Genomic DNA, 14,839 nt, shown 5'->3' on the forward strand with positions numbered 1-14,839 from the left:
GTGTGTCAGATAGAGAGAGAGGTGTGTGTGTGTCAGATAGAGAGAGAGGTGTGTGTGTCAGAGAGAGATGTGTGTGTGTGTGTGTCAGAAAGATGTGTGTGTCAGAGAGAGGGAGATGTGTGTGTCAGAGAGAGGTGTGTGTATCAGAGAGAGAGAGAGGTGTGTGTGTCAGAGAGAGAGGTGTGTGTGTGTCAGAGAGAGAGGTGTGTGTGTCAGAGAGAGAGGTGTGTGTGTCAGAGAGAGAGGTGTGTGTGTCAGAGAGAGAGGTGTGTGTGTGTCAGAGAGAGAGGTGTGTGTGTCAGAGAGAGAGGTGTGTGTGTCAGAGAGAGAGGTGTGTGTGTCAGAGAGAGAGGTGTGTGTGTCAGAGAGAGAGAGGTGTGTGTGTCAGAGAGAGAGAGGTGTGTGTGTCAGAGAGAGAGAGGTGTGTGTGTGTGTCAGAGAGAGAGAGGTGTGTGTGTGTCAGAGAGAGAGAGGTGTGTGTGTGTGTCAGAGAGAGATGTGTGTGTGTGTGTGTGTCAGAGAGATGTGTGTGTCAGAGAGAGGGAGATGTGTGTGTCAGAGAGAGGTGTGTGCATCAGAGAGAGAGAGAGAGGTGTGTGTGTCAGATGTGTGTGTATCAGAGAGGGATGTGTGTGTGTCAGAGAGGGAGATGTGTGTGTGTCAGAGAGGGAGATGTGTGTGTGTCAGAGAGAGAGAGATGTGTGTGTGTCAGAGAGAGAGAGATGTTTGTGTGTCAGAGAGAGAGAGATGTTTGTGTGTCAGAGAGAGAGAGATGTTTGTGTGTCAGAGAGAGAGAGATGTTTGTGTGTCAGAGAGAGAGAGAGATGTTTGTGTGTCAGAGAGAGAGAGATGTTTGTGTGTCAGAGAGAGAGAGATGTTTGTGTGTCAGAGAGAGAGAGATGTTTGTGTGTCAGAGAGAGAGATGTTTGTGTGTCAGAGAGAGAGATGTTTGTGTGTCAGAGAGAGAGAGATGTTTGTGTGTCAGAGATAGAGAGATGTTTGTGTGTCAGAGAGAGAGAGATGTTTGTGTGTCAGAGAGAGAGATGTTTGTGTGTCAGAGAGAGAGATGTTTGTGTGTCAGAGAGAGAGAGATGTTTGTGTGTCAGAGAGAGAGAGATGTTTGTGTGTCAGAGAGAGAGATGTTTGTGTGTCAGAGAGAGAGAGATGTTTGTGTGTCAGAGAGAGAGAGATGTTTGTGTGTCAGAGAGAGAGATGTGTGTGTGTCAGAGAGAGAGATGTGTGTGTGTCAGAGAGAGAGATGTGTGTGTGTGTCAGAGAGAGAGATGTGTGTGTGTGTCAGAGAGAGAGGTGTGTGTGTGTGTGTGTGTCAGAGAGAGAGAGGTGTGTGTGTGTCAGAGAGAGAGGTGTGTGTGTGTCAGAGAGAGAGAGGTGTGTGTGTGTCAGAGAGAGAGATGTGTGTGTGTGTCAGAGAGAGAGAGGTGTGTGTGTGTGTGTCAGAGAGAGAGAGGTGTGTGTGTGTCAGATAGAGAGAGAGGTGTGTGTGTGTGTCAGATAGAGAGAGAGGTGTGTGTGTGTCAGAGAGAGGTGTGTGTGTGTGTGTCAGAGAGAGGGAGATGTGTGTGTCAGAGAGAGGTGTGTGTATCAGAGAGAGAGAGAGAGAGAGGTGTGTGTCAGAGAGAGATGTGTGTGTGTCAGAGAGGGATGTGTGTGTGTGTGTCATAGAGGGAGATGTGTGTGTGCCAGAGAGGGAGATGTGTGTGTCAGAGAGGGAGATGTGTGTGTGTCAGAGAGAGAGGTGTGTGTGTCAGAGAGAGAGGTGTGTGTGTCAGAGAGAGAGGTGTGTGTGTCAGAGAGAGAGGTGTGTGTGTCAGAGAGAGAGGTGTGTGTGTCAGAGAGAGGTGTGTGTGTGTGTGTCAGAGAGGTGTGTGTGTGTGTCAGAGAGGTGTGTGTGTGTGTCAGAGAGAGAGGTGTGTGTGTCAGAGAGAGAGGTGTGTGTGTCAGAGAGAGAGGTGTGTGTGTGTGTCAGAGAGAGAGAGAGGTGTGTGTGTGTCAGAGAGAGGTGTGTGTGTGTGTCAGAGAGAGGTGTGTGTGTGTGTCAGAGAGAGGTGTGTGTGTGTGTCAGAGAGAGGTGTGTGTGTGTGTCAGAGAGAGGTGTGTGTGTCAGAGAGAGGTGTGTGTGTCAGAGAGAGGTGTGTGTGTCAGAGAGAGGTGTGTGTGTCAGAGAGAGGTGTGTGTGTGTGTGTCAGAGAGAGGTGTGTGTGTCAGAGAGAGAGGTGTGTGTGTCAGAGAGAGAGGTGTGTGTGTGTGTCAGAGAGAGGTGTGTGTGTCAGAGAGAGGTGTGTGTGTGTGTCAGAGAGAGGTGTGTGTGTGTGTCAGAGAGAGGTGTGTGTGTCAGAGAGAGGTGTGTGTGTCAGAGAGAGGTGTGTGTGTCAGAGAGAGGTGTGTGTGTCAGAGAGAGAGGTGTGTGTGTGTGTCAGAGAGAGAGGTGTGTGTGTGTGTCAGAGAGAGAGGTGTGTGTGTCAGAGAGAGAGGTGTGTGTGTCAGAGAGAGAGGTGTGTGTGTCAGAGAGAGAGGTGTGTGTGTCAGAGAGAGAGGTGTGTGTGTGTGTGTCAGAGAGAGGTGTGTGTGTGTGTCAGAGAGAGGTGTGTCAGAGAGAGAGAGGTGTGTGTGTGTCAGATAGAGAGAGAGGTGTGTGTGTGTCAGATAGAGAGAGAGGTGTGTGTGTCAGAGAGAGATGTGTGTGTGTGTGTGTCAGAAAGATGTGTGTGTCAGAGAGAGGGAGATGTGTGTGTCAGAGAGAGGTGTGTGTATCAGAGAGAGAGAGAGAGAGAGAGAGGTGTGTGTGTCAGAGAGAGAGGTGTGTGTGTGTGTCAGAGAGAGAGGTGTGTGTGTCAGAGAGAGGTGTGTGTGTCAGAGAGAGAGGTGTGTGTGTCAGAGAGAGAGGTGTGTGTGTGTCAGAGAGAGAGGTGTGTGTGTCAGAGAGAGAGGTGTGTGTGTCAGAGAGAGAGGTGTGTGTGTCAGAGAGAGAGAGGTGTGTGTGTCAGAGAGAGAGAGGTGTGTGTGTCAGAGAGAGAGAGGTGTGTGTGTCAGAGAGAGAGAGGTGTGTGTGTCAGAGAGAGAGAGGTGTGTGTGTGTGTCAGAGAGAGAGAGGTGTGTGTGTGTGTCAGAGAGAGATGTGTGTGTGTGTGTCAGAGAGAGGTGTGTGTGTGTGTGTCAGAGAGATGTGTGTGTCAGAGAGAGGGAGATGTGTGTGTCAGAGAGAGGTGTGTGCATCAGAGAGAGAGAGAGGTGTGTGTGTCAGATGTGTGTGTGTGTCAGAGAGGGATGTGTGTGTGTCAGAGAGGGAGATGTGTGTGTGTCAGAGAGGGAGATGTGTGTGTGTCAGAGAGGGAGATGTGTGTGTGTGTGTCAGAGAGAGAGAGATGTTTGTGTGTCAGAGAGAGAGAGATGTTTGTGTGTCAGAGAGAGAGAGATGTTTGTGTGTCAGAGAGAGAGAGATGTTTGTGTGTCAGAGAGAGAGAGAGATGTTTGTGTGTCAGAGAGAGAGAGATGTTTGTGTGTCAGAGAGAGAGAGATGTTTGTGTGTCAGAGAGAGAGAGATGTTTGTGTGTCAGAGAGAGAGAGATGTTTGTGTGTCAGAGAGAGAGATGTTTGTGTGTCAGAGAGAGAGATGTTTGTGTGTCAGAGAGAGAGAGATGTTTGTGTGTCAGAGAGAGAGAGATGTTTGTGTGTCAGAGAGAGAGAGATGTTTGTGTGTCAGAGAGAGAGATGTTTGTGTGTCAGAGAGAGAGAGATGTTTGTGTGTCAGAGAGAGAGAGATGTTTGTGTGTCAGAGAGAGAGAGATGTTTGTGTGTCAGAGAGAGAGAGATGTTTGTGTGTCAGAGAGAGAGAGATGTTTGTGTGTCAGAGAGAGAGAGATGTTTGTGTGTCAGAGAGAGAGAGATGTTTGTGTGTCAGAGAGAGAGAGATGTTTGTGTGTCAGAGAGAGAGATGTTTGAGTGTCAGAGAGAGAGAGATGTTTGAGTGTCAGAGAGAGAGAGATGTTTGAGTGTCAGAGAGAGAGAGATGTTTGTGTGTCAGAGAGAGAGAGATGTTTGTGTGTCAGAGAGAGAGAGATGTTTGTGTGTCAGAGAGAGAGAGATGTTTGTGTGTCAGAGAGAGAGATGTGTGTGTGTGTCAGAGAGAGAGATGTGTGTGTGTGTCAGAGAGAGAGATGTGTGTGTGTGTCAGAGAGAGAGATGTGTGTGTGTGTCAGAGAGAGAGATGTGTGTGTGTGTCAGAGAGAGAGGTGTGTGTGTGTGTGTGTGTCAGAGAGAGAGAGGTGTGTGTGTGTCAGAGAGAGAGGTGTGTGTGTGTCAGAGAGAGAGAGGTGTGTGTGTGTCAGAGAGAGAGAGAGGTGTGTGTGTGTCAGAGAGGGAGATGTGTGTGTGTCAGAGAGGGAGATGTGTGTGTGTGTGTCAGAGAGAGAGAGATGTTTGTGTGTCAGAGAGAGAGAGATGTTTGTGTGTCAGAGAGAGAGAGATGTTTGTGTGTCAGAGAGAGAGAGATGTTTGTGTGTCAGAGAGAGATGTTTGTGTGTCAGAGAGAGAGAGATGTTTGTGTGTCAGAGAGAGAGAGATGTTTGTGTGTCAGAGAGAGAGAGATGTTTGTGTGTCAGAGAGAGAGAGATGTTTGTGTGTCAGAGAGAGAGATGTTTGTGTGTCAGAGAGAGAGATGTTTGTGTGTCAGAGAGAGAGAGATGTTTGTGTGTCAGAGAGAGAGAGATGTTTGTGTGTCAGAGAGAGAGAGATGTTTGTGTGTCAGAGAGAGAGATGTTTGTGTGTCAGAGAGAGAGAGATGTTTGTGTGTCAGAGAGAGAGAGATGTTTGAGTGTCAGAGAGAGAGAGATGTTTGTGTGTCAGAGAGAGAGAGATGTTTGTGTGTCAGAGAGAGAGAGATGTTTGTGTGTCAGAGAGAGAGAGATGTGTGTGTGTCAGAGAGAGAGATGTGTGTGTGTGTCAGAGAGAGAGATGTGTGTGTGTGTCAGAGAGAGAGATGTGTGTGTGTGTCAGAGAGAGAGGTGTGTGTGTGTGTGTGTGTCAGAGAGAGGTGTGTGTGTGTCAGAGAGAGAGGTGTGTGTGTGTCAGAGAGAGAGAGGTGTGTGTGTGTCAGAGAGAGAGATGTGTGTGTGTGTCAGAGAGAGAGAGGTGTGTGTGTGTGTGTCAGAGAGAGAGAGGTGTGTGTGTGTCAGATAGAGAGAGAGGTGTGTGTGTGTGTCAGATAGAGAGAGAGGTGTGTGTGTGTCAGAGAGAGGTGTGTGTGTGTGTGTCAGAGAGAGATGTGTGTGTGTGTCAGAGAGATGTGTGTGTCAGAGAGAGGGAGATGTGTGTGTCAGAGAGAGGTGTGTGTATCAGAGAGAGAGAGAGAGAGGTGTGTGTCAGAGAGAGATGTGTGTGTGTCAGAGAGGGATGTGTGTGTGTGTGTCATAGAGGGAGATGTGTGTGTGCCAGAGAGGGAGATGTGTGTGTGTGTGTGTGTGTCAGAGAGGGAGATGTGTGTGTGTCAGAGAGGGAGATGTGTGTGTGTCAGAGAGGGAGATGTGTGTGTGTCAGAGAGAGGGAGATGTGTGTGTGTCAGAGAGAGAGATGTTTGTGTGTCAGAGAGAAAGAGATGTTTGTGTGTCAGAGAGAGAGAGAGAGATGTTTGTGTGTCAGAGAGAGATGTTTGTGTGTCAGAGAGAGAGAGATGTTTGTGTGTCAGAGAGAGAGAGATGTTTGTGTGTCAGAGAGAGAGAGATGTTTGTGTGTCAGAGAGAGAGAGATGTTTGTGTGTCAGAGAGAGAGAGGTGTTTGTGTGTCAGAGAGAGAGATGTTTGTGTGTCAGAGAGAGAGAGATGTTTGTGTGTCAGAGAGAGAGATGTTTGTGTGTCAGAGAGAGGTGTGTGTGTGTGTGTGTCAGAGAGAGAGATGTGTGTGTCAGAGAGAGATGTGTGTGTCAGAGAGAGATGTGTGTGTGTGTGTGTGTGTCAGAGAGAGGGAGTTGTGTGTGTCAGAGAGAGGTGTGTGTATCAGAGAGAGAGAGGTGTTTGTGTGTCAGAGAGAGAGATGTTTGTGTGTCAGAGAGAGAGAGATGTTTGTGTGTCAGAGAGAGAGATGTTTGTGTGTCAGAGAGAGGTGTGTGTGTGTGTGTCAGAGAGAGAGATGTGTGTGTCAGAGAGAGATGTGTGTGTCAGAGAGAGATGTGTGTGTGTGTGTGTGTGTCAGAGAGAGGGAGTTGTGTGTGTCAGAGAGAGGTGTGTGTATCAGAGAGAGAGAGAGAGAGAGGGGTGTGTGTGTGTGTGTGTCAGAGAGGGAGATGTGTGTGTGTCAGAGAGGGAGATGTGTGTGTGTCAGAGAGGGAGATGTGTGTGTGTCAGAGAGGGAGATGTGTGTGTGTCAGAGAGAGAGAGGTGTGTGTGTGTGTCAGAGAGAGAGAGGTGTGTGTGTGTGTGTGTGTGTGTCAGAGAGAGAGAGAGGTGTGTGTGTGTGTGTCAGAGAGAGATGTGTGTGTGTGTGTCAGAGAGAGATGTGTGTGTCAGAGAGAGATGTGTGTGTCAGAGAGAGATGTGTGTGTCAGAGAGAGGGAGATGTGTGTGTCAGAGAGAGGTGTGTGTATCAGAGAGAGAGAGAGAGGTGTGTGTGTCAGAGAGAGAGGTGTGTGTGTCAGAGAGAGAGGTGTGTGTGTCAGAGAGAGATGTGTGTGTGTCAGAGAGAGATGTGTGTGTGTCAGAGAGAGATGTGTGTGTGTCAGAGAGAGATGTGTGTGTGTCAGAGAGAGATGTGTGTGTGTCAGAGAGGGATGTGTGTGTGTCATAGAGGGAGATGTGTGTGTGCCAGTGAGGGAGATGTGTGTGTGTGTGTCAGAGAGGGAGATGTGTGTGTGTGTGCCAGTGAGGGAGATGTGTGTGTGTGTCAGAGAGGGAGATGTGTGTGTGTGTCAGAGAGGGAGATGTGTGTGTGTGTCAGAGAGGGAGATGTGTGTGTGTGTGCCAGTGAGGGAGATGTGTGTGTGTGTCAGAGAGGGAGATGTGTGTGTGTGTCAGAGAGGGAGATGTGTGTGTGTGTCAGAGAGGGAGATGTGTGTGTGTGTCAGAGAGGGAGATGTGTGTGTCAGAGAGGGAGATGTGTGTGTGTCAGAGAGGGAGATGTGTGTGTGTGTCAGAGAGGGAGATGTGTGTGTGTGTCAGAGAGGGAGATGTGTGTGTGTGTCAGAGAGGGAGATGTGTGTGTGTCAGAGAGGGAGATGTGTGTGTGTGTCAGAGAGAGAGAGATGTTTGTGTGTCAGAGAGAGAGAGATGTTTGTGTGTCAGAGAGAGAGAGATGTTTGTGTGTCAGAGAGAGAGAGATGTTTGTGTGTCAGAGAGAGAGAGAGATGTTTGTGTGTCAGAGAGAGAGAGATGTTTGTGTGTCAGAGAGAGAGAGGTCTGTGTGTGTCAGAGATAGAGATGTGTGTGTGTGTCAGAGAGAGAGAGATGTGTGTGTGTGTGTCAGAGAGAGAGAGATGTGTGTGTGTGTGTCAGAGAGAGAGAGATGTGTGTGTGTGTCAGAGAGAGGGAGAGAGGTGAGAGAGAAAGTGACAGAGAGACAGTGCGAGAGCATATTTTATGTTTATTAAATGTTTCAGCATGTCTAGTGTATTCTGAGTTTATATAAATTATCCCTTTTTATTTTCTTCCTCAGGGAAACAGCTGGAGGGAATCTGGTAAGTGACAAAATATTGTGTTTTCGGTTACAAGTACATTCACTTATTTGTCTTCTAAAATAAATGGGCACAAAAAAAAGAAACAATATGTACAATAGTGTAAATCCATATGGCATAAGGTGTTACAACAAATCACTTCTCACATGAAGCTTCAGTCACATTTTGACTCCCTTATTGTTCTTGTTGGTGACACTTTGTTTTCTCCCCAGGCACACATCCATCGTTGTGTTTAACGAGGAGTTTTTCTACGGTGGCGGCGGCATCACCAGCTGTGTGCCAGTAAGGGAGAATTCCATTTACCTGCAGACCTCTCATGCCATCCTTTATTTAACAATGATATTATGGGGCACCGTGTGTGTGCGGCTAGTGCACAAGGCCAGTGACATATGCGTTGGCGTTACTGCTTCTATTAGTGAATGTTACAGCAGACAGTGCCCCTATTTAGTTCAGGGACTTTTATTATCCCTCAGTATCAGTTTCCTCTCTTATATGTGACACAGCCACCATATGTATAACTTTGTTTGTGGCAATCGGTTGCCCAGTGTAGGTTGCTACTTTGGCTCAGTTGTGAAGCTCTAGCAAGGCACATTTTGGAATTGATTATCATTTATGAAGCAAATAGGTCTGTACCTTACGCAGATCTATAGATTGCCCCACAGACTAGGGATCTAAACATCTCACAGTCTCTTTGCTTGGGTAGACGGAATGTGACCTAAATTTATACTAGTAACAGAGACCAAACTCACTTCCATTTATAAGGGGGCTCTGGGTTGTACGTTTGGCCAGCATCGTTTACAAAGCCATTGCCAGTATCTGCAGGTTAGTTGTGGCTACACAGAGCTATTGTGACAGTCGTCTGCTTGTCCATCACCTCCCTCCGCTAATGATACCGTCATATGTCTCATAGGGCTGCACGATGCTTGGAGAGCCAGACACGGTTGTAGACCTTGGTAACACTGAAGTGACAGTAGATATCTTCCTGGAATACCTGTCTTCGCTCGGGGAGTCTGGATTCAGGTGAGGACTGGGATTTCCATTGTAGCCAATAGGGCCTGGTTTTGTGATTTTTACTTTAGCAGTTTTGAGGGTGACAAAAAAAGATAAGCTTTTTACACTTGAAAACATACAAAATAAGAGACAATGTGTATATGACCCTCAGTGGTGTCACCTGCAACATGCTGCACAGTGATTGCTTGTTAAGTGCAGGAGCTCACTCGTATCACTTAGAGAGGATGGGGTAAACATATAGGAGATGTAACAATGAACAGGCTGTCTATGAGTAAGCGCCAGTACTTCGTCAGCTTAGACTCCTTGCCCCATGCATTGTAACTTTTAAACTGTTACAATAAAAGTTTGTATTTTTATATTTTGCGCATCCTGTAGTGCTTGTTACAAAGTGTATATGGTGCACATATTCAACAGACATTGCAAAGGGTATATCCCAGGACTGCACTGTAGTTAAAAACTAATGTACAGGACACTATTCTCTTCTTAACCGCAGTGGAGAGGCGTACCACCTGTTTGATCACAACTGCAACACCTTCAGCAACGAGGTGGCTCAGTTCCTGACCGGGAGGAAAATCCCCTCATACATCACAGAGCTGCCATCCGAGGTCTTATCCACGTGAGTGTCTGACAGCTGCGCGGGCTACTTATTTATTCAAGTGGAATTTATGTTTTATATAAAGTTGAGTGAAATGAATTTCTGCTAACATATATTGTGTGGTTCTAATATTCAGTATTTTTTCTATACTTGCTTTAGAATGAAGATCGTCACAATTCTTTAATATATTTGCCCATATAATAACTTTAATCCGTATGACTGAAAACTCATCATCCCATAAAAATAATATCCATAAAATATATATATTCTGTATATATGGTATGGTATTTTGGCTTTCTTAATTTTAGTAATTCTTTGTATTTGATCATTATGTTTTAGGGTTGTAAATGTAATTATATACAGTGAATATATGTGTGTATGTATATGTTATAGTGAGAACACAAAAGGCAGACACTCAAGTATTAAAAATTCAGAATGGTTTACTTCATGGGCAGCAGTACAGACAGAGCAACGTTTCCGGGGCTCACCCCCCCCCCTCCTCAGGCACAATACAAGTGAACAAATCTTTAAATAGCCATATATACCACGCCCACCTCTTACCTCATAGACAATACCCACAACAAAACAGGTGTGTCATATATACAAATACCTGATTATACATAATGCAAAAAATAAATAAAAGCAATAAAGCTATCAAACAAACTAAATATGTCTATGAAACAAAAAATCTAATCACTTTTCATACAATGTTAAATCTTTCATCTTATATTTGTTAACTTAAATTTTTTTAATTTTCAATTATAATCCTGATATAATTTCTCAAAAGCAGCTATCACTATACTCTTAAAAATAGTGCACAGAAACAATTTATTTTACAAGATACGATGAGTCCTTGAATTTCATCCTTGTGGGATATCGCCTCCTGGTCAGCAGGAGGAGGCAAAGAGCTCCACAGAAGAGCTGCATAAATAGCTCCTCCCTTCCCTCCCAATCCAGTCATTCTCTTTGCCTGCGTTAGTGATAGGAAGAGGTAAAGTGAGGTGTTAGTTTGGATTCTTCAATCAAGAGTTTTTTATTTTTAAATGGTGCCAAAGTGTACTATTTTACTATAGGGCAGCCTCTGGAGTGATAGCCTTTCAGGCTGTGGGAACTGGTGGAGTTTTAGCTTCACTGCGCCTCCCATGCTTGTGCTGCTCTTCTGTGTGTGGTCTTAGAGAATGTTAACTAAGACCCTTCTGCCTTCACAGGACCTCAGGAGGAAGAGTGGACCTCTTGACATTGTGAGAATATCATGCTGTTCCTCAGCATGGAGGTAAGTGCAGTCTTTTACTCAGGGGCTCTGCAGCATATCTCAGATCCGACTGTACTCTGCCTTTGATATTGACTTTGGGCATAAGGGCTTCCCTTGGACAGTATGTAGGTTCTCATTAGCTTGAAATGAAGGAGAACCGACATACTGCTTCATATCCAGACACTCTGGCATTTAGAATTTAGCCTAGAAGCGCTGGGACCTTATGTGGGTATGTACCTGTATTATTGGGCTTGGCTCTATTATCTTTATTATGGTATAGAGATGGCTGACGCTGGGGATAGTTCTGGAGTGATAAGTGTTTTTACTAGACTCCGGTACATGGCGGTTCTGTTTTTTTCCCAGGGTTTGTGTGACATGTTTCCGTCCACGAGGGTCGGGGCTTGGTGCCGCACGCTTAGCCGCACAGTTTCTTCTCGACTGAGTTCAGGTGACAGCATCTCCTCACGGCTCCTAAGCTCGCTTGTTGTAGTATCTTACAAGCGATCTTAGGGGAGCCGTTCTTAAGGGGTTAAAGATCGGTCACGTGAACAGGTTGGAGCCTGCTGCGGCAGGGTGACTTTTTTTCATTTGGCTGGAATCCAGTGTGATTTTTACAAGGCTCACGTGCAGGGAGTGGGATATAAATATATACAGTTTTACGCTATCCATATCCCTGAAAACACCCTTACCAAATTAAAGAGCCGGTATAAGTTTCACTGGTCCACATCATATATTAAACACCTTGGTATATTCTTATCACATAGCGTTTCAACTATACTCTCTATGAACTTTTCCCCTTTGCTATCTGAAATAGCAATATCTATAGAGGCTTGGAATGTTCCGTTTTTGTCATGGATGGGACGCATAGCAGCATTTAAGAGGAGTCTTTACCTAAATTGACTTATCTATTAGATCTCTACCAATCCCAATCTCTAAGTCTCTGATACGTAAATTTCAACAACATTGTAACAAATTTATATGGCGTAACAGGGTCCCGAGAATTGCCACCAGCACTCTGCAGCAACCTATTTTGGTTGGAGGGGCGGCTGCTCCTAACATTCTTTACTATCATGAGGCTGCTCGCCTATCTCATGTGATGCAGTGGAACATGCCTGCAAATAGTAGATGGGCAGAGTTGGAGCGGGCTTCACTCCAACCGGGGCACTCGCTTGAAGAACTGATATGGCTCCCTAAGCATGCCAGGCCCCAAGCTTTGTTATCAAACCTTATCATAGCTTTGAACCTTAAATTTTGGGACAAGACTCATAATTTACCTGCAATTGCTCCACACCCATCTCCGTCCCATAAGATCAAGGGACTACTACTGGCGCTACCAGATACTCATCCGTCTCTCTGGTCCAACCTAGGCATTACTAATATAATAGATCTGTTAGCTCAACTAATGTCACATCAGGCTTTTCTTCAGAAATATAATCCGCCTCCAAGTCTGCATTTTGAGTACTGGAGACTACAGAGCTTCCTCCGGTCATGGGGTTTCGATGAGTACCCGCTACAAGCTAAAACTAAGTGGGAGATGAAATGGCACTCAAAAATCCCACATAAAAAAATGCTCTCCTCCTCTTATCAGGATATCTTACATCCACCACTTTTTTACAAGTCTCCACCGATAAAACACTGGGAATTTTCCTTAGGCGTGATTCATGAGCCACTGGTATGGCAATCAGCAATTCGGCTAACCAAAAAAGCAATCCATTGTATCACTCTCTATGAGTTGTTTCTCAAAATACTACTGCAGTGGCATATGACGCCGGTCCATTTATTTAAAATTTCGCTTACTAACTCCCCCAAATGTTGGAGGGGTTGTGATGCTCTGGTTACCCCAGCTCATATTTGGTGGACGTGTCCAGTCATTTCACCTTTGTGGCAGGAAGCAGCTCAATTCTGTAACGGGAAGGGCATCCACATATCGATCACATCTAGTATGGGCTTATTTCACATCCTTCCTGCAAATTTACCCTCTCCGCAAAAGCTGTTTTGTATTTATTTATTTGTAGCAATCAAATTATCCATTGCCAAAATGTGGCTCCAGCAGGCCTCTCCACTCTGGGAACAATTTGTTGATACTTTGCGATATATTAAATCGATGGAAGCCTATGTTTCTCACATACACGGTTCTGAAGACTTGCATGCCTTGGTCTGGGACTACAGTCCTGGGTAGTTTTCCACTAGTGGCTACTACCTACAACTTTAGATTAACTTTGGTACTGTACCACAGAAGTACCTTTTGTATAATTATGATTATATAGCTAGTCATATAGCTACATTCCTCCACCCCATTCCCCCCTCCCCCTCCCTGTTTTTTTTCTCTCCTCTCTTCCCCTGTGTCTTTCTCTCTCTCTATTTCTTCCTTATTTCCTCTTTCTCTCAATTCAGTGTATCCCTTCCCTCTCTCTATACCTATTCAGAGATATTGTGCAAAATGAGGATCTTCAGCTAGTGAAATGCTTTTCAAGATTAATTTCTCTAATCATACGTTGTTTTATGTTGCTGTTGTTCTGTCATAACTGTATATCATTATTGGACAAAAGTTGTGTCTCATTGTTTATAACAGAGGACTTTGGACCCTATTCAGATATATGCGTTTAGGATTTCTGTTATTGTGAACCATGACCCAACTATGAGGACACACCATTACTATAAAAGTTTTGTTTTTGTTTTTTTCTGGATGCTGTTATTATCCATATAGCTATGATATGTAATGTATTCTGTTGTGACTGTATTGCATATGTCCTAATAAAATATATATATATATATATATATATACACACAGCTTTATCTCTGCACATTATATATCGGTCTTTAATTAGGTTTTTCTTAAAGACACAGTACACCAAAAGATTTTTATTATATACTCAGTTGACTAAATTTTACAATATATTTTCAGTATTTTGACCAAGCTTGCATTTGCTTTTGTTATCATGGATGACATTGCACAAAGTACATGTCCTACGTGTTTAGATGCCATTGCGGAACCCTCTGTTACGCTTTGTCCCTCATGCATTGAAAGGGCATTACAGTGTAAAGAACAAATTATCTTTAATAAAGATGTATCTAAGGAATGTTCTCAGACTGATGAAATTCAGGGTATGCCGCAACTTTCCCAAGCGTTACAGCCTTTAACGCCCGCTCAAGCGACGCTGTGTTCTTCAACTGCATCTGCCTCATTCACTCTGCAGGATATGGCTGCAGTTATGTCATCCACTCTTTCAGAAGTTTTATCTAAGTTACCAGCTTTGCAAGGTAAACGCAGTAGGAAAGAGGCCCAGGTGGTCCCTGTGACTTCTGATGCCTTGATGGTGATCTCCGATGTACCCTCTCAGGGCTCTGAATTAGGGGGAATGGAGGCTTTGTCTGAGGGGGAACTGTCTGATTCTACCCTGGCTAAGCGTACGACTATCCCTATCAAGGACAGTTGTGCTTTCAAAGACCCCATTTGATAAGAAGCTGGAGGGTCTTCTCAAAAAACTTTGTTCATCAAGGTTTTCTTTTGCAACCGACAGCCTGCATTGTGACGGCCACAACTGAGGCAGCCTTTTGGTTTGACACTCTAGAAGAGTCCCTTAAGACGGAGACTCCTTTAGAGGCAATACAGGATAGAATTTAGGCTCTTAAGCTGGCTAATTCTTTTATTACGGATGCTTCCTTTCAGATCACCAAATTGGCGGCTAAGAATTCAGGATTCTCCATCTTGGCACAAAGAGCTTTATGGCTAAAGTCTTGGTCTGCGGATGTGTCCTCTAAATCTAAGCTCTTGGCTATTCCTTTCAAGGGAAAGACCCTGTTCGGGCCTGGCTTGAAGGAGATCATTTCTGACATTACAGGAGGAAAGGGTCATCTCCTCCCTCAAGATAAGACATCTAAGCAAAGGGGACGACAGAGTAATTTTCGTTCCTTTCGAAATTTCAAGGGAATCCCCTCTTCCGCTAAACAAGAAGGGAATTTTTCTCAAGCCAAGCCCACCTGGAGACCTAACCAGGCTTGGAACAAGGGTAAACAACAGGACCGGATCTAGTTGGGGGCAGACTTTCTCTCTTTGTCCAGGCTTGGATCAGAGACGTTCAGGATCCCTGGACACTAGAAATCGTGTCTCAAGGGTATCAGTTGGAGTTCAAAAATTCCTTCCCCAGAGGAAGGTTTCTTCTTTCACAATTATCTGCCGACCAGAGGCGTTCTTACGCTGTGTAGATCTCTCCCTCATGGAAGTAATATGTCCCGTTCCAATTCTGGAACAGGGGCAGGGGTTTTACTCAAATCTCTTTGTAGTCCCCAAAAAAGAGGGAAC

General features: G+C 45.2%; 1 protein-coding gene across 1 annotated transcript in view; it reads left to right on the forward strand.

Annotated features, from left to right (window-relative positions):
• DESI1 (desumoylating isopeptidase 1) overlaps positions 1-14,839 on the forward strand; it is a 55,390-nt gene that overhangs the window by 21,420 nt on the left and 19,131 nt on the right. The window contains exons 2-5 of the mRNA XM_053721317.1: positions 7,660-7,681; positions 7,891-7,960; positions 8,589-8,698; positions 9,183-9,305. Of these exons, the coding sequence (XP_053577292.1) occupies positions 7,660-7,681; positions 7,891-7,960; positions 8,589-8,698; positions 9,183-9,305 (325 nt within the window). The remainder of the gene's footprint in view (positions 1-7,659; positions 7,682-7,890; positions 7,961-8,588; positions 8,699-9,182; positions 9,306-14,839) is intronic.

The sequence above is a fragment of the Bombina bombina genome, chromosome 7 (genome assembly GCF_027579735.1).
Source record: "Bombina bombina isolate aBomBom1 chromosome 7, aBomBom1.pri, whole genome shotgun sequence".
Classification (NCBI taxonomy): domain Eukaryota; kingdom Metazoa; phylum Chordata; class Amphibia; order Anura; family Bombinatoridae; genus Bombina; species Bombina bombina.